The sequence below is a fragment of the Carlito syrichta genome, unplaced genomic scaffold, assembly GCF_000164805.1.
Source record: "Carlito syrichta isolate Samal-C Ts95f unplaced genomic scaffold, Tarsius_syrichta-2.0.1 Scaffold314770, whole genome shotgun sequence".
NCBI classification, from domain to species: domain Eukaryota; kingdom Metazoa; phylum Chordata; class Mammalia; order Primates; family Tarsiidae; genus Carlito; species Carlito syrichta.
Genome location: NW_007258866.1, coordinates 212,441 through 232,670, shown reverse-complemented (window position 1 = coordinate 232,670; position 20,230 = coordinate 212,441). Strand labels below are relative to the sequence as shown.

The 20,230-nt window shown below is 53.0% G+C and overlaps 1 protein-coding gene across 1 annotated transcript in view; it reads right to left on the bottom strand.

Moving 5' to 3' along the window:
- The window catches only part of DNMBP (dynamin binding protein), a 70,265-nt gene that overhangs the window by 17,003 nt on the left and 33,032 nt on the right, over positions 1–20,230 (bottom strand). The window contains exons 4-7 of the mRNA XM_008071869.1: positions 4,593–4,786; positions 3,749–3,848; positions 1,266–1,413; positions 652–669 (exon numbers count right to left, since the gene is read on the bottom strand). Coding sequence (XP_008070060.1) covers positions 652–669; positions 1,266–1,413; positions 3,749–3,848; positions 4,593–4,786 — 460 coding nt within the window. The remainder of the gene's footprint in view (positions 1–651; positions 670–1,265; positions 1,414–3,748; positions 3,849–4,592; positions 4,787–20,230) is intronic.

The window sequence follows — 20,230 nt, the reverse complement described above, 5'->3', positions numbered from 1 at the left end:
CTCACCTCAGCCTCCCAAGGCGCGGGATTACAGGCTGAGCCACCGAGCCCGGCTGTAGTTCTTTTCTACTCTACTTTCCAGCTTTATTCATTCAACAAATATTTACTGGGCATCAAATGCATACTAGGTCCCGTTCTAAGGTGCTGAGGACTTAATAGTGACCAAAAAGCCCCTGCCTCGGTGAAAGAAGGCAGACAATAAACAAACTGGCCGGTCACAGGGGCTCACGCCTGTCATCCCAACACTTGGGGAGGCCAAGGTGGGAGAACTGCTTGAGCCCAGGAGTTTGAGGTCAGCCTGGGAAATATGGCAAGACCTAATCTCTGCAAAAAAATCAAAAAATTAGCCAGGCGTGGTGGTGTATGCCTGTCCCAGAGATCTGAGAGGCTAAAGTGAAAAGATCCTCCTGAGCCCAGGAGGTCGAGGCTGCGGTGATCTGCGATCGTGGCAATGCACTCCAGCCTGGGTCACGGAGTGAGACCCCCGATTCAAAACAAAATAAATAAATAAGTGCCATTTGGTGGTACGTGCTATGAAAAAATACAGCAAGATGAGTCTACTTCTTGTGTATGCACAAAGGAAACAAAACCAGTCTTTTAAGGGTTAAGAACAATCCTGGAGGAAATGAGCTCGTACATAAAGCAGACTCACCATTCGTTGTACAGGCTCCTGCAGGGCGGGCATGGAAAGGAAAGAGACAGCGTGAGAGGCGATGCTGACAAAACAGGATTCTCAGAACACACCTAGCGCCAGGCAGACAGAAGCCGCACGGGATCAGCAGGACGCTCTGGTGTCAGGGGACAGGCCTGGCCTCTACAAAGGGACGAAGCCCCAGCCGCACTTCCATCTGTTCACACACATGCTCTGTCTTCACACCTCGCCTCCCTGAGACCAGGCAGTCTGACACGGAGTCGCGGAGAGCTGTCTTTGGTCTTCTCACCTACGCTCTTCTTTGTGGGCCACACGACCTTCCTGGCTGCAGCTTACCTGAAAATGCTGACTTCATACTTCCTATGTACAGATGGAAGTGATGTAAAGTGCCCCAAATACAGGCAGGAAGCCACTTAAGATTTTCGCGATAAATAAGGGGGACAGGGGAGTCATGGAGCGGGACATGTAATAATGTATCACTTATGGTTAAAATAAGACAGAGTGATGACAGGTGGTAGACAGACAGATGTCAACGACCAGACATGTGCACAGGGTGACACTTAAAAGGCAGAACAAAAGAGCCACGACAGAACTGAAGTGGCCAGAATGCCTACTTGAGGTCTGCCAGGGAATCTTGAAGATGCTTCTGGACCCGCTCGTCCTTCTCGTAGATTTCCAGCAGGGAGATGGCCTCATCGTGATTCTGGCAGTAAACCTTGTACGTCCCCTCCAGCTCATCCCGGTGGTCAAGAAACACAGGTCCTTTAGGATACACACAGACACAGTGCGGCTTGGTGACCTCCTTCTCAGTATCCGAAATATAAGCTACACGGACAGGCTTGACTATCACCTGACTCCTGCCTATTACAAGAAGTGATAATAAGACTAGCCATCAAATTAGTAAGAAGTTGCCATGTAACTGCTTAAAGCTGTAATCGCTGAAAGCACAATTTGGAAACCACGTCATCCATGTTAACTTTCTCTCTCTCTCTCTCTCTCTCTCTCTCACACACACACACACACACACACACACACACACACACACGGAGCCGGTACCTGAAACAGCCCTGGTCCCTCTGCGGTCAGGCAGAGTAAGGCATTGGCAAACTCTCTCCACGTAAGGGTGTGATTAGAGTCCCATAAGGACCCCTTACCTCTCTGACCTCCAGGAAAATCTCCTTAGAAGGTTCCCTCTGCAGCAGTGGTCTCTAACCTTTTCTCTGTGCATAAGTTAAATGCACAAGACTACAGATAAGATCTTCCCATCCAGCAATCTGCCTATCTCTTTTTAGAGATTGGGTCTCACTGACAGCCAGGCTGGAGTGCAGTGGCATGATCATAGCTCACTGCAGCCTCGAATTTCTGGGCTCAACCTCCCGCCTCAGCCTCCCAAAGTGCTGAGAATATTGGCATGTGCCACCATGATGGGCTAATTTTTGAAATATTTTTTAGAGGGAGGGTCGTGCTCTGTTGCCTGGGCTGCTCCCAAGCTCCTGGTCTCAAGCAACCTTCTGCCTCGACCTCACAAGAAGCGGCTGCGACTGTAGGCTACTGTGATGATGACAAATGTGTGTTAAGGCATTTGTAAGGGAATAAAAACATAAACAACCCAATCTATGATACAATAACATATGTGCTTCTTTGTAAAGCAGGAAATAGACAAATGGAGTAACAGCCTAACAATCGCCGGGCTCTCACAGCACGACCACTAACGTACACTGGTGACACTGGCTGCTTCTGGCTGAGTATTACTGACAGTCTAAGATGTGCGACAGCCTCTAGTGCCACGGGGACACGTGACCAGTGGGTGACAGTCACAGGTACTGCAAATGCTAGGGAGTTCGTTCCCTCAACCATACTTTATTTATTTGAGTCAGAGTCTTACTCGGTCACCCAGGCTGGAGCACAGCGGCACGATCACAGCCACTGCAGGCCCGACCTGCTGGGCTCCGGCGATCCTCCGGCCTCAGCCTCCCGAGCAGTTGCAACTACAGGCATATGTCACCACGCTCAGCTAATTTTTTTTGATTTATTGTGGAGACAAGATCTTGCTATGATGTCCAGGCTGGTCTTGAACTCCTGGGTTCAAGCAATCCACCTGCCTCAGTCTCCCAAAGTGCTGGGGTTGCAGGTGTGAGCCTCCGCACCTGGCTGACATTTGTTCTAAAAACCAAGTTTCCCCTACAGAAAGGAGCTACAATTGACGAAATTAATTTAAATGGAAACTGATCTGTGCCAGAATAGGGAGTCCACAGGACACAGCAGGGGGCCTGGTCACTGCCGTTTCCCAACCAGTAGAAGTCTGGGGTGATACACAGTTAGTCAGTGCTTCAAGCTGCAGGGCTCTCATGTGGTAAGCAACAGCCAGCCCTGAGGTCTCCGGGCACAGGAGCTAGATGAATGTTCTCAAATATTTTGAAACCAGGTACAGTGGCTCACGCCTGTCATCCCAGCACTTAGGGCAGCAGAGGCAAGAGGACTGCCTGAGCCCAGGGGTTCAAGACCAACCTGGGCAACTTGGCGAGAACTCATCTCTACAATCAGTCAAAAAACTAGCTGGGCATGGTGGCGCGCACCTGTAGGCCCAGCTACTTGGAAGGCTGAGGCGGAAGCAGCGCCGGAGCCCAGCAGATTGAGGTTGCGGTTGCCATGAGCGTGCCACTGCCCTCCAGTCTGGGCCACAGAGTGAGACTCTAACAACAACAAAAAAACCCCCAATTTTTGACAAAACCACATACATAAATACATTTTAAGCCAGGACTTGGCATACATACATACACGTGGAATGGAAATTAGTGTTTCAGAAAACAGTAGTTACACTTATTGCTTACAGTGCATTCTGATATTTTCTATTTTATTTTATTGAAAAATACATGCTCTGTACAATCCATTAACTGACCTCACGACTCAGAAACACAGGAACAGGTTCTACTGCTCACATCTTAAGTCGCCTCAGGGCAGGCTGAGGTACAGGGCTTCCCCTGAACTAAGCATCTGAAGCCACACCTTCTGGCAAAACCACTGGGTATTGGGACCTCCAGCCTCCCACCCATGCTGTTTCTGGAAAGCTGCTTCTGCCGGGCGCAGGGGCTCCTACCTACAGCATCGCTGAGCTCCAGAGCCGCCAGCAACTGCTTCGAGACCTGGATCACCATCTGCATGTTTCCAAAGAGCCCGTCGAAATCAATGTTGGGCACCTGAGAACAGGAAACGAAACAGACAGACACGGAAATGAAACGAACGGCCCGTGCCCGCCAGGAGTCTCTCCACAAGGACGGGACAAAAGTGGCTCACGGGTGTTTCTTCACTCACGTTCACAGTTTCTAGAACAGAAACACCTAACGTTATCACCGGCATCCCTGTGTCCCCGACCCCCTAGCACCTTAGTCACATGACGCTGGGACCGACGCCATTCCCACGTCCACGGGGCAGGAGGAGGCTCACCCACGGCACTGCGCTCGTGCCGCCCACAGACTCGGGAACACAAACCCCAGCCAGCCCGGTGGCCAAGGAGCAAGCGGGAGGACTGCAAGCCCCGGGGGCTGTCCCCTTGGCTTCCACCCTCCAGCGCCTGGCAAAGGCCCCAGCCCACACACACACGCTACGAAGGGTTTCCGGAATAGACGCTGTGATCGGGCACTAGAGCCCGGGAACCCTTTGCCCCAGACTTAGTCATGCGACCACGCAGCCTTCCCACAGAGCCACGACCCAGGCCCCCCAGGTCTGTCTTCAGGAGCCCCAGACACAGGCACTGCCCCAGGCGTTTTTGCAGGACGGGTTCCTTGGCGGGTTAACTGCAGAGGTGACCAGCACCGTGACAGGATGCTGGCACTGAGCACATGCCTGCGGGGCCCTCGGCCGTGAGCACACGCCGTCACAGCCGCCCCAGCCCCACGGCATGCCCGTGGCGAAAGCTCCGAGTCCCCGTGGCCCGCGCCCACCTGAGCCCGCCGCAGGGGCCCCATGACCCGCGCGACGCACATCTCCAGGTCGCGGATGTAGTCGCGCTCCGTCTGCAGCAGCTCGTCCACCACCTTGGCCCTCTTCTCCAGCATTCTCTGCTCTGGGTTCTCGGCGGACACAGACCCAGAGGGGGCTGCCGCCGACGAGGACGGGGGGGAGAGAAGCGTCATTTCTGGAAGGGAAGAGGGAACCAGTCAGCGGCTCGGCTTTTCGTGAGAGTGGGTCTCTTCCACGGCTCAGTCCAAAGAATGCATTCCCTGAAACCAAAGGCCTCACTGTGGCCAACTGCCAGGAAATCCATCGCATGCGTCTCTTCTTGACAGGACAGCTGAGGAGCTTAGACACTAGCCACCATGCAGAGAGAACACTTCACACCTGTGCAGCACCACTTCCAGAATGCATCCCAAAAAGGAGCAGCTGGCCATCTTTTCTTTTCTTTTTTTTTTTTAGTTGGAGTCTCACTCTTGTTGCCCAGACTGGAGTGCAATGGGCACTCCGGGCCACTGCAGCCTCGACCTGCTGGGCTCCGGCGATCCTTCTGCCTCAACCTTCCAAGTAGCTGGAACTACAGACGCATGCTACCATGTCTGGCTGGTTTTTGTGATTTATTGTAGAGACGAGGACTCGCCAAGTTGCCCAGGCTGGTCTTGAACCCTCAGGCTCAGGCAATTCTCTCGCCTCAACCTCCCGAAGTGCTGGGGTTACAGGCTGAGCCACCGCGCCCAGCCTGGCCCATCTTAAGAGGACAAATCGGTGTCCACAAGCTCCTTGCAAAAGAGGCTGGGAGGCACCTGGCCTTCTCAAGACTGCTGTCACTTAATCAGATCTACAACCTATTCCATGATCTCAGCACAGAAACGCCAAGCTGGAAATTAAATGGAGTATTATGGGGAACACAGGCTGGCAAAGGGTAAACAGGATGGAGGAGGTCTCTACTGAGACCTGATCACTCCCAGTCACCGTGATGTGGGTTAGCAGTAGCATATGGTGCAGGCTGGGCGGTGTCTCACGCCTGGCATCCCAGCACTTGCGGAGGCGGAGGCGAGAGGCCTGCCTGATCCCAAGGGTTCGAGACCAGACTGAGCAACTTGGTGAGATCCCGTCTCTACAATAGATAAAATGATAAGCTGGTGTGGTAGCCTGTGCCTGTGGTTCCAGCTACCTGGAAAGCTGAGGCAGAAGGATCACCTGAGCCCAGCAGGTGGAGGCTGTGGTGAGCCATGATTGTGTCACTGCACCCCAGCCTGGGTGACAGGACAGAGTGAGACTCTGACTCAAAACAAAGAAACAAAAACAGCATATAAAGAAATAGGTAAAAATTGTTTAGACTCTCCCCATGAAAACCTTAATCAAGACTCAAAGCAGGTTTTGCTATTTCAAATATCCTAGAAGACAGACACAAACCTATTACACTCACGTTCTTCAGTGGTATTTTGAATTAAATGAACCTCTAAGAACTAGACTGCATGATTCTAAAAACAAAAACGTATCTTGTCATTAGCTTTTACAATTATCTGACTGTTTCTTAGACACATAGAATGAGAATTATTTGCATGCAAGACAAAAAATCCAACAGTGAAGCATCTCTGCTCAGTTTCTACCAAATTCCTTAAAACCCACTTAAAAAATCACAAATTAAATTTGGTAAGCAAATACACTAGTAAATCTGAGTACAATTACACGAATACTTCCCCCAGATTTAAGAAGCCAGAACACAAGTGTTCCGACTACTTCTGGAAACGCAGACTTTCACAGCAGATGTTATTCTTCCCCAGTCTTCCTCTCTGAGAATTTAGCAATTCCAGTGTCAGAAAAAAGGAGGCAGCGTCCCCTGGAGACACAGCTACTTCCAGGGCTGAGGCCGGGCGGGTACGAAGAGCCCGACACTCGCGTGACATGAAGTGAAGAGAGCTCAGGGGACCCGGCGAGGCGCATGAGCCAGCTCGCAGGGCCGCGGGCCACACCGGGCGCAATTGGAGAATCAGCAAAGAAAAGCACGGCAGTGGACTGTAATCCGCGAGCAAACAGGAATCTGCATCCATACGGAGGGCACAGGAGCACATAAATAAATCGGAGAGAAGAGAAAACTCTCACAGCAGAACGTCAACTCAAGAAAGATGATGGGATTAGAAGATCGGCATTTTGCCACCATCAGAATGAAATCTGGTTCAGGCACGAATCACCACCAATGATTGACGATGCTGGTGTTGGTGGTGGGGTCGGGTGATAAGCAGAATATCTGTGCAGTTTTGAATGACACACTACAAATTACTGATTAATTGCAGGAATGAGAAACAGTCACCATAACCAAGGCATCAAAATTAACCCCGAGGGGCAGTCAACACGTGTTTCCAAATGCCACGTCCGAAAACAAAATACAGCTCTCCAGTCAGAAACAGATAACCTGAAATGAACCTTGAGGAACCTCAGACAAACCCAAGTTGAGGATCTGGGTTCTTCAAAGTGTCAGCATCATGCGAGTCAAAGCCTGAAGACACAAAAGGCGCCTGAAGACTGAGTGACAATGTGGCGTGTGACTCTGAGCTGGACCTTGATTTGGGGAAACCACTAGGGTAACAGATGAAACTGGAGTACGGCCTCACTTATCACCAGAGAAATGCAAATCAAAACCACCACCTCACCCCAGGAAGAATGGCCATCATTAATAAAACAGACAACAACAGATGCTGGCGAGGAAGCGGAGAAAAAGGAATGCTTCTACACTTCTGGTGGGAATGCAAACTAGTCCAACCTCTTTGGAAGACAGTATGGCGATTCCTGAAAGAACTAGAAATTGATCTTCCATATGACCCAGCAATTCCCCTACTGGGAATATACCCAGAGGAACTCAAATCATTCTACAAAAAAGATACCTGCACGCGTATGTTTGTTGCAGCTCTATTGACAATAGCAAAAACATGGAATCAACCGTGTTGCCCATCGAAGCCGAACTGGATTAAAAAAATGTGGTACATATACATGATGGGATTATGCAGCCATAAAGTTATGCAGCCATAAAGAACAAACATATGGACTTTGCAGCAACTTGGATGGATTTGGAGTTGATCATACTCAGTGATTTATCATAGAAACAAAGAACAGAGTTGCATATGTTCTCATTCATAAGGTGACCCTGAACAATTATAATGTCATAAGAAAGCGACTGGCAGTAGTGGGAAACTGTCAGGGGTTTGGGGGAGGGGGTGGGACTGACAGTTGAGGGAAACTGCTAGGGGAGGGAGGGGCATACCTCATCAACAAGGGTACCTGCATGATCGATGTTTATATACCTAACTCTGAAATGCACCCCCACATCTTTACAATAAAAATTAAAAAGAAGAAAGAAAGAAAGAAAAAAAGAAACTGGAGTACGGACTGTGGATGAGATAAATGAGGAGACTGATTTCAAATTTCCCAAAATGGGATGGGCGCGGCGGCTCACATCTGTCATCCCAGCACTTTGGGAGGCCGAGGTGAGAGGATTTGCCTGAGCCTGGGGGTTCAAGACCTCATCTCTACAATAAATCAAAAAATTAGCTGGGCATGGTGGCACATGCCTGTAGCTCCAGCTACTTGGAAGGCTGAGGCGGAAGGATCGCCTGAGCCCAGAGGGTAGAGGCTGCAGTGGCCAAGAGCGTGCCACTGCACTCCACCCTGGGCCACAGACTAAGACTCTGACCCTAAATAAATAAATAAATAAATGCAAGACTAATAAGCTCTGGGAAGGGAGAACATTTATTTAATTCCTATCACATGCCAGGTACTTTACAGATTACGCCCCTGAACTCATGTAACACACCAACATGTTTCAGTAGGTATTATGACTCCCACTCAATAGAGTTGTTAAGAGGTTTCCGTGGAAAACCAAGGCTTTGCTAGGTGCCCAGCACGTCCCAGCCTATGTAGCGAGTACACGGCTGTTCTGAATTAGAGCCTGAATGTACTGAAATCTAAATCCTGTGCACTTAACCCTGTACCCTCCTGCCTTCCCCAGGCTGGAATCCTAGCTAGAAAAGGTCAGGGCTTGTTTGCCTCACATCTTTTTTTTTTTTTAACTATATCAATATTTTTTATTTTGATATTGTGGGGTACAGTTAAGGGTTAGGTATACAAATATGTTTCGTTCAGGTACCCTTGTTGATAAGGGTTGTCTCCCCGTTCCCAGACAGATATTGACTACCATTAATCCCACCCTCCCTTCCCCCCACCCAGTTTCCCACCACTGTCAGTTCTTTTCTTATAGTATTACAACGGATGTTCAAGGTCTGCTATATGAGTGAGAACATGTGATACTCAGATCTTTGTTTCTGTGAGAGGTCACTCAGTATTATTGACTCTAGTTCCATCCAGGTTGCTACGAAGTTCATGATTTTGTTCTTTTTTATTTGCCTCAAATCTTAAACACTCCCTGGAAACTACTGTATTCTCTACCGGGAATCAAAGCTCTATTAATTACAGTCGTTGGAAGCACAGAGCACCAGTGAGCATTGCTGCCAGTCAGAAGCCAGCAACCTGCATCAGAGACTCCGTCAGATTTTTATTTCTGCTAAGAAAGAAAAAAAGATGGTTAACTGTTCTTTAAACTACCAGTATGCTTTTTGAAGGAGTCTCACTCGGTTGCCCAGGCTGGAGTGCAATGGCATGCTCACGGCCACTACAGCTTTGATCTGTGGGAGTCAAGCGATCCTTCAGCCTCAGTCTTCCAAGAAGCAGGAACTACAGGTGCATTCCATCATGCCCAGCTAATTTTTTTGATTTACTGTAGCAACGAGGTCTAGCCAAGTTGCCCAGCCTGGTCTCCAGCCCTTGGGCTCGGACAATCCTCTTGTCTCTGCCCCCCAAAGTGCTGGGATTACTGCGGTTCCAACTACTTGGAAGGCTGAGGCAGAAGGATCGCCAGAGCCCAGCAGGTCGAGGCTGCAGTGACCATAAGCATGCCACTGCACTCCAGCCTGGACAGAGTGAGACTCTGACAAACAAAACAAAACAAAACAAAACCCAAAATATTTTGGTGTGGTTAGAACCTCTGTGGGATGTTTTCACTAAAGGCAGTTTCCTGGGCTCCACCCCTAAGATTCTGATTCTGCAAACATGGATGGGGCCTGGGTCTCTGCAGTTTTAGCAAAACCAGGGGTGTTTCTGAAGGTGGGTGCTTCCAGGCACCACTGACATCTTCTTAAAAAGAGAGTTTCACGGACTAAGTCAAACACAAAATATCTGGCTTGAAATGACTCCTGGTGGGAAACATTTCTGTCCTTTGTGCCACATGCATTCTACGAAAAACCCTGCTCTCAAGTTTCGTGTCTGGAACAACCGAGTGAGAGCCGGCACCTTCACCCTTCACCCTCCGGCCCCTGGAAACCCCGGGGGCCCTGGGAAAGTCTGGGCCTCAACTTCCTGTCTGTAAAATGAGGATAATCGCTGCTTTGCAGAGCAGTTGAGGGAATTAACAAGGTAATAAGCCAACAAAAGTGAGTCCCTTTCCCACGATGGGCCAGACGGTGCCGTCTGCTCCAGACTGATGTGAGATGCGCACACAGAAAGCGCTCTGGGCAGGCTCACAAGGTCCACTTTCCTGCAAGAACAATGAAGCTGAAGCGAGCGCCCACTGTGTCCCCAGGGAGGCCCTGCGGGTGGCAGGGAGCCGGGCCTGGTGCACAGGGTCACTTTCCCAGCTGCACCAGTTGCGGGTGTTTCGGCCATCGTGGCCCCCCCCCAGTCCCACTCTGCTCCTTCCCGAGACCCCCCACCCTCTCGGCCATGGACCACCCACCGCCAGGCTCACCCCACGTCCTGAGGCTGGGTCCCTGAGGTCTTGAGGCTGGGTCCCTGAACCACTGCCCGCCACACGCTGAGGGCAGGGCTGGAGGGCAGGCTCTGCAGCGTCCCTGGCCTGGGAGTGGCTCTCTCCCTGCGGCGGCAGGGAAGGCCGTGGGGCTCCGGCCCAGGTCCCAAGTGCCCTCGGGAGGGCTGGACGAGGAGGCGGCGGCGGTCCGTCGCCCGCTCCCACGCCACAGGCCGTACTGCGCGCCCAGGGCCAGAGGCGCAGACGTGCTGGTCCCTGAGTAGGCAGGCAGGGCAGGCTCCCCCGCCCCCTAAAGCCCTCCTAGGGGGTCGGCACTTCCCCCAGGCTCCCTGCATTTACATATGAATCGCCCAGTCACCCGGCTGGCCGGCGCGGCAGGGCTGGGCCAAAAGGATGGAGCTGGAACCTCCCAGGACCAGAGGGGAGGCCGAGGCCGCCGGCTTAGCCCCAGACCCGCCTGCCTGCTCGCTGCCTCACCGGGTCGGAGCCCTCCTCTCCGGTGCCACGCGGAGTCCTAACCCAACAAACTCCCCTGCCCCCTCTTTTGAGACCTCCCAGCCCTGACGCTCTGTGCGTCCCTGTCCCTCTCTCCATCTCTGTCCCTGATCCCCAGTGTGTCTCTCCGCCCCGTCCCTCCCCCACCCCGACCTCCCCCCACTGCCCTGTCCCTCCGTCTCTGTCCTCTTCTCATGCTCCCCTGGGCCCACATGCGCAGCCACGGCCAGAAAACACTCATCTCTGCTCCCGGGTGCCTCCCTCGGGAACGCTCCGTGGTTCCGCCGATCAGAACTTCCTGCCTCCAAGGCCGTCCCCCCTTCTCCGACATGCGCGGCCCTGCTCCCCCTTTTCTCCCGCCGCTAAGCTCCGGGTTTTGGGGTGATGCCCTCTCAGGGCAGGGTGCCAGAGGCCGGCCTCGCTCGGCTGACTGTGGCGTGCCAGCAGGGCGGCTTTGTCTGCCCAGGCCTCACCCCCTGCAGGCGGCCCAGAGCTCTGCCAGGGACCCCAGACCTCCTCTCCTAGGAAGCCCAGAGCCGCCACCTGCAGCAGGTTGGGGGGCGCACATCTAGCCACGCTTCCACTTCAAAGGAGTCCCGGGGAAGAAGGCTGCACAACAGGCCATTTCTGGAAGAAAAAGAGAAGGAAAAGGGAGGGAAAAGAGGAACAAAGGAGGGAAGGAAAACCTGCCCAAGCCCAGCCTCTTGCCCTCTCTCCCTCCTCCCTCTTTTTCTTTCTTGTCAGGGTCTCACTCTGCTGCTCAGGTTAGAGGGCAGTGGCACCGGCACGGCTCACCCCAGCCTTGACCTCCTAGGCTCAAGCCCCCAGTAGCCGGACTACAGACGTGCACCACCATGCCCTGCTAATTTTTTGAACTGTTTGTAGAAACGGGTCTCTCTATGTTCCCCAGGCTGGTCTCCAGTGGACCTCAAGTGAGGCTCCCACCTCAGCCTCCCAAAGGGCTGGGATGACAGGCCCGAGCCACCACGCCTGTTATTGTTATGCCAGTATTTACAGGGCACGTGCTGTGTGTGTCACGCACCGTTCCAGGCACCTTTCAAACCTTAGTTTTTCGTCTTTATAGCGGCCCTACTGCTGTCCCCGTTGACTGACGAGAAAGGAAAAGAAATTAAGCAACAGTCCAGCAGGTGAGGGGTGGGAGAGGAGCCCACCGGGCCTGGGTCTGCGCGCTCACCAGGGTGGGGCTGCCTTCAGCTCTTTCTCCACCAGAATTCTAGAGCACAAGTGGCCCCGTCTGTGGAGCCACTGCCACCCAGAAGAGGACGGAGAACAAGCACAACCGCACCTGGGCGCACAGCAGACCTTCGTGTGCCGCATCCCTAAGGCCCCGCCCACAACCCGAGTTAGGAGTCCCTCGCACAGGATCGGAGCCGACTGTGCTGTATACAGCAAGCACTCGACAGTCTTCCAGGTAACTTACGGCAGAAATCGCGCGAAATAAAGGGAAAGGCCTATCGTATCAAGTCCTCTGATTTTAAAAAACGAACACAGAGGAGCAGAGAGGGGCTGGGCCGTGGATAAACGCTGCGGTGAGTCCTTGCAACCCAGGGTCCGCTGTTGGGGGTTTATTCTGCCTAGAGAACCGGACAGTGCAGACGTGTTTGTGCAGGGATGCTCAGCAACGTTTAACGAAGTCTGGACACAGCCCGGCAGGACCCATGCAGGACCCAGGGGTCTGGGGAAGCACGTGATGGCGCGTGAGACCCTCAGTACCAGCCGCAAAGATGTAGCTTTCTATTTCCTGATGAAAAGAGCACTGGGGGGTGAGGGCCTGAGAAAGGCAGGCCACAGAGCCGTTCATGAAAGAATCGCAGCTTTGTTCAAAAGGGGAAAACATTTCCGATGTGCAAGTTTGAAAAGGAAAAGGTGTTAAAGGGGATCGAAACTCGAGTTTTTCCCTCTCTGTCTGCTTATTCCCTTTTCTAGCATTTCTGTTTATTTCTTTCTTTTTGAGTTGGAGTCTCACTGTCACCAGGCTGGAGTGCAGTGGCACGCTCATGGCCACCGCAGCCTTGACCTGCGGGGCTCCGGCGATCCTCCTGCTTCAGCCTTCCAAGTAGCTGGAAACACAGGCGCACACCACCACGCCTGGCTAATTTTTTGGTCGATTGGAGAGACGAGATCTCGCCAAGTTGCCCGGGCTGGTCTCAAACCCACGGGCTCGGGCAGTCCTCTCGCCTCAGCCTCCCAAAGAGCTGGGATGACAGGCACGAGCACCGCGCCCGGCCCCTTCCTAGTGTTTCTACAGTGAGCAAGTGATATTGATATGAGAAAGAATAAGGTGGAAAAAAGGACATTTGCCACAAAACGAGGATGTTCTAATACCAACAGGCAGCTCCCAAATGCCCCAACCCATTTCAAACCCTCGCCTCTAATCACCTGAGGGTTCCTTTCTGACCTGTCAGTCCCTCTGAAGGGATGAAAAAAAATAGGTAATAAAACACTTGAAATAATTTGCAAAACTCTGTCTCTACAAAAAATAAAAAATTGGCCAGGCCAGGTGGCACGCACCTGTAGGCCCAGCTACTTGGGAGGCTGAGGCGGGAGGATCGCCTGAGCCTAGGCTGCCGTGTACCATGATGCACCAAGGCAAGCAAGCAGAAGCAACGGCTGCCTTCCTCCTCTCCTGGTCCCTGGGGGAATCACAGCCCTGGCTCTCCCTGTCGCCCATCACTGGACCGGCCTTCCCACCCAGGCTTCCCTACAGCACCTACTTACTCTGGAGAAGCTGCACCCTGCCCTGTGTCAAATGGCCCACTCTGTGGTCACCGTCTTTTCTGCAGAGCTCACAGCAGACCTTTCCCGGGCCACCAAACTCCGGGCCGGATCTGCTACATTGAAGTCCTGCATCTCACGAGGAATGCGGCTTATGTGGACACCTGGAGTAAGCTCCCTGCCAGGAGAGATTCCACCTCCCCTAATCTAGGCCATCAGGAAACACACAAGAGACAAGTGTCAGAGGAGTCCACGACTTCTCACGCTGCCAGGGCGGTGAGTTCAACACTGGGAGTGGCTGCAACGCCACGAGTGACCCCGTGAGGTCACCGCTGGGGAGCTACACTGTGCAGGTATTGCATTTGCATCTTCACGTAGAAGCAGAACAACCAACAGGGCAAGGAAAGGTTTTGTAAAATAATTAATTAGAAATAAACCGGGCATGGTGGCACGTGCCTGTAATTCCAGCTACTCGGGAGGCTAGGGTGGAAGGACCTCTTGAGCCCAGGAGGCTGAGGCTGCAGTAAGCCATGATTATGCCACTGCACTACAGCCTGGGTGGCAGAGTGAGCCGCCGATGCCTAATTAATTAATCAAATTAATGAGCAACTAGGGAAAAAAAGGTCAGACACAGTGGCTCACGCCTGTAATTCAGTACTTTGGGAGGCTGAGGCAAGAGGATTGCTTGAATCTAGGAGTTAGAGACCAGCATAGACAACGTAGCGAGACTGTCTCTACAAAAAATAAAAAAATTGGCCCGGTGAGCTGGGGGCGCGCCTGTAGTCTCATCTACTTGGGAGGCTGAAGCGGGAGGACCTCCTGAGGGCAGGAGTTCAAGACCAGCCTGGGAACATGGTGAGACTCTGTCTCTACAAAAAATAAAAAATTGGCCAGGTCAGGTGGCACGCACCTGTAGGCCCAGCTACTTGGGAGGCTGCGGTGGGAGGGTTGCCTGAGCCTAGGTTGCAGTGTACCATGATGCGCCACTGCATTCCAGCCTGAGCAACAGAGGGAGACCCCCCAAAATAAAAACAAAATAAAAGACCACACAGCTTAAAAAGCAGCACATTCAAAACCAGCAACCCAGGTCAGTACTAGTTGAGAAGTCATGGCTTGGCCGGGCATGGTGGCTCACGCCTGTAATCCCAGCACTTTGGGAGGCCGAGGTGAGAGGATTGCTGCAGGTTCGAGACCAGCCCAGACAACTTGGTGAATCTCATCTCTACAATAAATTAAAAAATTAGCCGGGCATGGTACCACAGGCCTGTGGTTCTGGCTACTTGGAAGGCTGAGGCGGAAGGATCACCAGAGCCCAGCAGATCAATGCTGGGATAGCTGGGAGCGTGTCACTGCACTCCAGCCTGGGCGACAGAATGAGACTCCAACTCAGAAGAAAAAGTCACTGCTTGTCTTTTCATTTTCAGCCACGACACCACAGCGATGGCTCAGGTTTGCTCCTCTACGTGGCCCTCTCTGAAACCAGACCTTCCATCCTGCCCCCACAAGCTGGCCGACATAAGTTATAACTGTTTAAAGTTCTAAACACAAAAACGTGAGACTATTTAACAGGGAGTCACCGAGCTAAGTGCTGGGAGGTGGGGCAAAGGCCCAGGAAGGCCACCCACACCCCAGGGCTTGCTTCAGCCTTGAGACATTCCCTGTGTCTGAACTTCAGGACAGCCAAACACGTGCCCTCAGCTGGATGGTCGGCAAAGGGATCTCCATTTACTGAATGAATCTAGGTGCGCAGGCAAGACATATCGTTCATGAAATAAAAGAATAATGCATAGCCGGGCACGATGGCTCATGCCTGTAATGCCTGTAATCCCGGCACTTTGGGAGGCCGAGGCGAGAGGACTGCCTGAGCCCACAGGTTTGAGACCAGCCTGGGCAACTTGGTGAGACCTTGACTCTACAATAAAAAAAAAAAAGCCAGACGTGGTGGCGCATGCTGTGTGGTTCTGCTACTAGGAAGCCTGATGTGGGAGGATCGCCTGGGTCCAGCAGGTTGAGGCGTGCCACTACACTCCAGCCTGGGGGACAGAATGAGATTCTGACCAAAAAAAAAAAAAAGAATGATGCAAAATAAATAAACATTAAGTCTTAAGTGCCTAGGTTGTATTTATTTAAAAGGGTGAGCCCAATCTCTCAAAATAAAGATTGCTGTGTCTGCAATATTTTGACGGTAAAATCTGATCAACCCAGGACACAGTGACATCACCTCATCCCTCCTCTTTCCCTGGGCGGGGCTTTTGGGAGGGTGGCAGGTGTGGGGAACACAGCACTCAGACAACAGGCCACCTTGGCCCACCCCCTCCTACCTGTGTGATCTTGGACAGGTTACACAACCTCTCTGAGCCACTGCTGCCACATGCATATAACAAAGGGGTTGGGCCAGGCGCAGTAGCTCACGCCTGTAATCCCAGCACTTTGGAGGACTGCTTGAGCCCAGGAATTCTAGACCAGCCTGGGGAAGACCACTTGACTCTACAAAAAAAACCAACAAATTAGCCAGGCTAGGAAGACAGGCTAAGAAGACATCATCTTCTAGGGACTTCAGGATGGTAAGGTGTGCAGTGGCGGGTGGGGGTGGATCAAAGCAGCTGGTGTGGCAATATCATGGTGTGTCCAGGTAGGAGCTGCCATCCCTGATACACAGCCCTGATGCCACAGTTTCCCAACGTGATATTTCCTGAGAAATCAGGAGGTGCTGCGGCTATGTGTAAACAGCAGGCTGCCCAGCTGCGAGGTGGCGCCCCGGCTGGCGGCCAGATGTGGCTGACTGCGCAGCCCCTGCAGACAGGGTGTCCTGGCGCCGGGAAACCCCTTTCTTGAGCTTGTACCCTGAGTGGAGACAAGTCGATGAAATATGTTGCCTGTAGTTGAATCGAAACACCACAATCACAGCAGAGCCTTGCCCTGGGCACCCTGCTGTGGAGTACTGACTGCCATCATTTATTAGATGCCAGGCGCTATGCCAGGTGCCGGTTCTGTAGGTTAGACGTGCACATGAGATGCGTGGGCTGAGGCAGCTGTGCAGTCCAAGCCCCACGGTGGCAGTGCGGGGAGGATGGCATGTTCAGGGCTCAGCATCGCACTTGGTGTATAGTAGACACTCAGTAAATATTTGTTGGCCAGTGAGATATTCCACTTTGGGCCCCAGAACGGGTAATAGAAAGATATCAAGGGCTGTCTTGCGTTGCCCCTGGAGAGGTGGCGTTGACAGGAGACAGCAGCCACACGGAGGAGCTGGCACCAAGACTTGGAGGCAGCCGGCAGACCTCGCCACTCCCAGGAATGATAAGGAGACCCATCAGCAAACGCCACTGTCACAGGCTTCGTAACAGCGCCCAGTTGCAGGTCTCTGGGCTTGCAGAGAGAAGAGGAGAAGAAATGACTGGCTGTCCGGGTAAACCCAAAGGGCCTCAATGATGCCCCCGAAAATATGGGTTGGAGGCCAGTGTGCAGATGCCCAGCTGAGAGGAGTCAGGGTGCAAAGGCTGGATGCCACGCCAGAATTTAGAGCTGGAAGTGACAGAAGAGTTTGGTTTTTCTGTTTTTGAGTTGGGGTCTTATCTCTCATGCAGTGGCACAATCATGGCTCACCCCAGCCTCAACCTCCTGGGCTCCAGTGGTCCTCTGGTCTCAGACTCTGGAGCAGTTGGGACTACAGGCACATGCCACCGTGCCTGGCTAATTTGTCCTTTTTTTTTTTTTTTGGTACAAACGAGGTCTTGCTATGTTGCCCAGGCTGGTCTCGAATTTCTGGGCTCAAGCAATCCTCTCAACTCAGCCTCCAAGGTGCTAGGATTGCAGGCATGAGCCCCTGTACCTAGTCCCTGCCTCAATCTCTTACCTCTTCTTGATATCTGTTACTTTTACGCCCAACTGGGATCTCCTCAGACCAATACTCCTTTGTTGCCGATGGAATGTTGTGCAGAAATAATATAAGTGGTAGTTTGGGAAGAAAATAGTCTGGCTTCCCACTGTGTTGCCCAGGCTCGAACAATCCTCTCGCCTTGGCCTGTGCTGGTATATTAATAACACGCAGGAACACAGACTGCAGCAACAGACATCATATTCACACATTTGCAGAGAGAAGAAGCCTTGGCTTTCAGAGTCCTGAACACCTTGAACCATCTACAGAGCACTGGCAGCCGTGCCTCAAATCTACACTGGCCTCTTCAAAAGCTTTTCTGGCTCCGCTGTGATTACCGTGCAAGCGCTTAAGAAACTGCTTTAACATCCCTGTCCTTGTCACACGCTCTGCACCTCGGCCCTGACACACCGCCACCCAGTGCAAGGCTCTCTCCCTGGCCCGCCCTCCTCCTGTCTGCTGTGTGTAACACACTCGCACCCTCGGCTGGCAGCCCCTCTGACCTTCCCTACACGATGCCGGTCTGCTCCTCTGAGCTCACTGTGCCTCTGCTGTCAGTGATGGCGACGTGGGAGAAGCAGCGGTCTGGACAGCAAGAGGCTGGGCTTCGCTCTGGACTCAATGCTTGACTGAGTTACCTCGGACACACGTTTACCTTCGCTGAGCTCTGTCTTTTCGTGTGTAACGTAAGTGGGTGGGATCTCACAGCTTCTCAAACACTGTTTACTGGGAGCCACACTTTCCACAGCGGCTGTATGTACACACACACATTTGCTAACATGCACATGTTCGTCTACACACATCTTCACAAATACACAAAGTATGGCATGCTTACTTTTACTACATGGGGTGTACCAGGAAAGTTTTTTCTACTCATTTTTATCTTATTTTTCAAAAGTGATGGTGGCGGCTGGGCATGGTGTCTCACACCTGTTGTCCCAGCACTTTGGGAGGCTGAGGTGGGCAGAGTGCTCGAGGCCAGGAGTTGGAGACAGGGAAGCAAAGCAAGACCCCCGTCTCTACAAAAAAATTAAGAAGTGAACCGGGCGTGGTGGCGCACGCCTGTTGCACCAGCTACTCAGGAGGCTGAAGCGGGGATCTCTTGGGCTCAGGAGCTTGAGGTTACAGGGAACTGTGACTGCACCACCACACCCTAAGCTCCAGCCTGGGAGACAGTGAGACTCTGTCGCAAAAAAACAAACAAGGCCGGGTGCAGTGGCTTATGCCTATAATCTCAGCACTTTGGAAGGCTGAGACGAGAGGACTGCCTAAGTCCACGGGTTCGAGACCAGCCTGGGCAACTTGGTGAGACTCTGTCACTATGATAAATCAAACAATTAGCTAGGTGTGATGGCACGTGCCTGTAGTTCCAGCTACTTGGAAGGCTGGGGAGGAAGGATCACCTGAGCCCAGCAGGTCAAGGCTGCAGTGGCCAGGAGCTGCCACTGCCCTCCAGCCTGGGCAACAGAGGGAAACTCCAACTCAAAACAAAAACAAAAGCAAACAACACAAAGGCACCTGTTGACACAAGGCTCCTTCCAGCAATGATGTAAGAGGGTCCTACGTGGCAGCCTCTGACCCTGAACCTTGAGCCCGAGGCTCACCTGGATTCCAGCTGCATCTTCCTCTGTCAGAGCTCTTCCTAGCGTCACTCAGATTCAACACAGGTAACGCAGGACTAGAACGACCAGGCTCCTCCCCTCCTGCCTGTGCCTTGGTGGCCACACTTGGCCTCGTCATGGCCGAGGGCTGCCCTGCCTACTGGTAACTATTAACAACTCTCTACAAGAGGTTATTTTAAAAAAACAACTAGCCGGGCTCGGTGGCTCAGCCTGTAATCCCGCACCTTGGAGGCCGAGGCGAGTGGACTGCCTGAGCCAGCGGGTTTGGACCCGCCTGGGCCACTTGGCGAAACCTCACCTCTACCATAGATCAAAAAATCAGCCGGGCGTGGTAGCGCGCACCTGTAATTTCGGCTACTCGGAAGGCTGAGGCGGAAGGATCGCCGGAGCCCAGCAGGTCGAGGCTGCGGTGGCCAGGAGCGGCCACTGCACTCCAGTCTGGGCGACAGAGTGAGACTCCGACTCAAAAAGAAAGCAGGCAGAACCTGGAGGGGACCCACTCAAAACGAGGGGGCAAACCAGGCAAGATGCACATTCCTCCTTGCAGGGCAGCCTTGTCCAAGGATGCCAGCTGGAGGGGACAGGGACACGGCCGGGGAAGGAAGCCAGTTGGAGGGGACCTGAGGGTGGAAGAGCTAAAGGCTCAGGTCCGGGTTCGAGAGAAGCGAGACAGCAAGGTGAGAGTCCTGGAAAAGGAGGCCACGAGAGGGGGACCCCAGCGTCTCCAAGTGTCCGTGCTGGCAGCAGGCAATGGGACAGCAGGGCCAGCACCTGTGCCAGAGGCCACGCGCATTGGGACCCTCACGTCTGCTGGGGCTGGGAACGGGGCCCTCCCGGTGAGAAGGCGAATAATAAACATGGCCAGCCTTGCAGTAGCCTCAGAAGGCAGCGCCTAAGAGCAGGGCTGCCTCAGGACCAGACCACACCCAAGGGCTGCGGGCAATCCCAGCCTCCTGGGGAGGACAAGCTCACACAGGGCGGGCGGGGCAGGAAGCCTGCTGGGAGACTGGCTCAGGCCCAGAACCGAGCCCAGAACCGTCTGGGAGGCACCACTCAACAGGGCTGGAGCAGGGGTGGGGC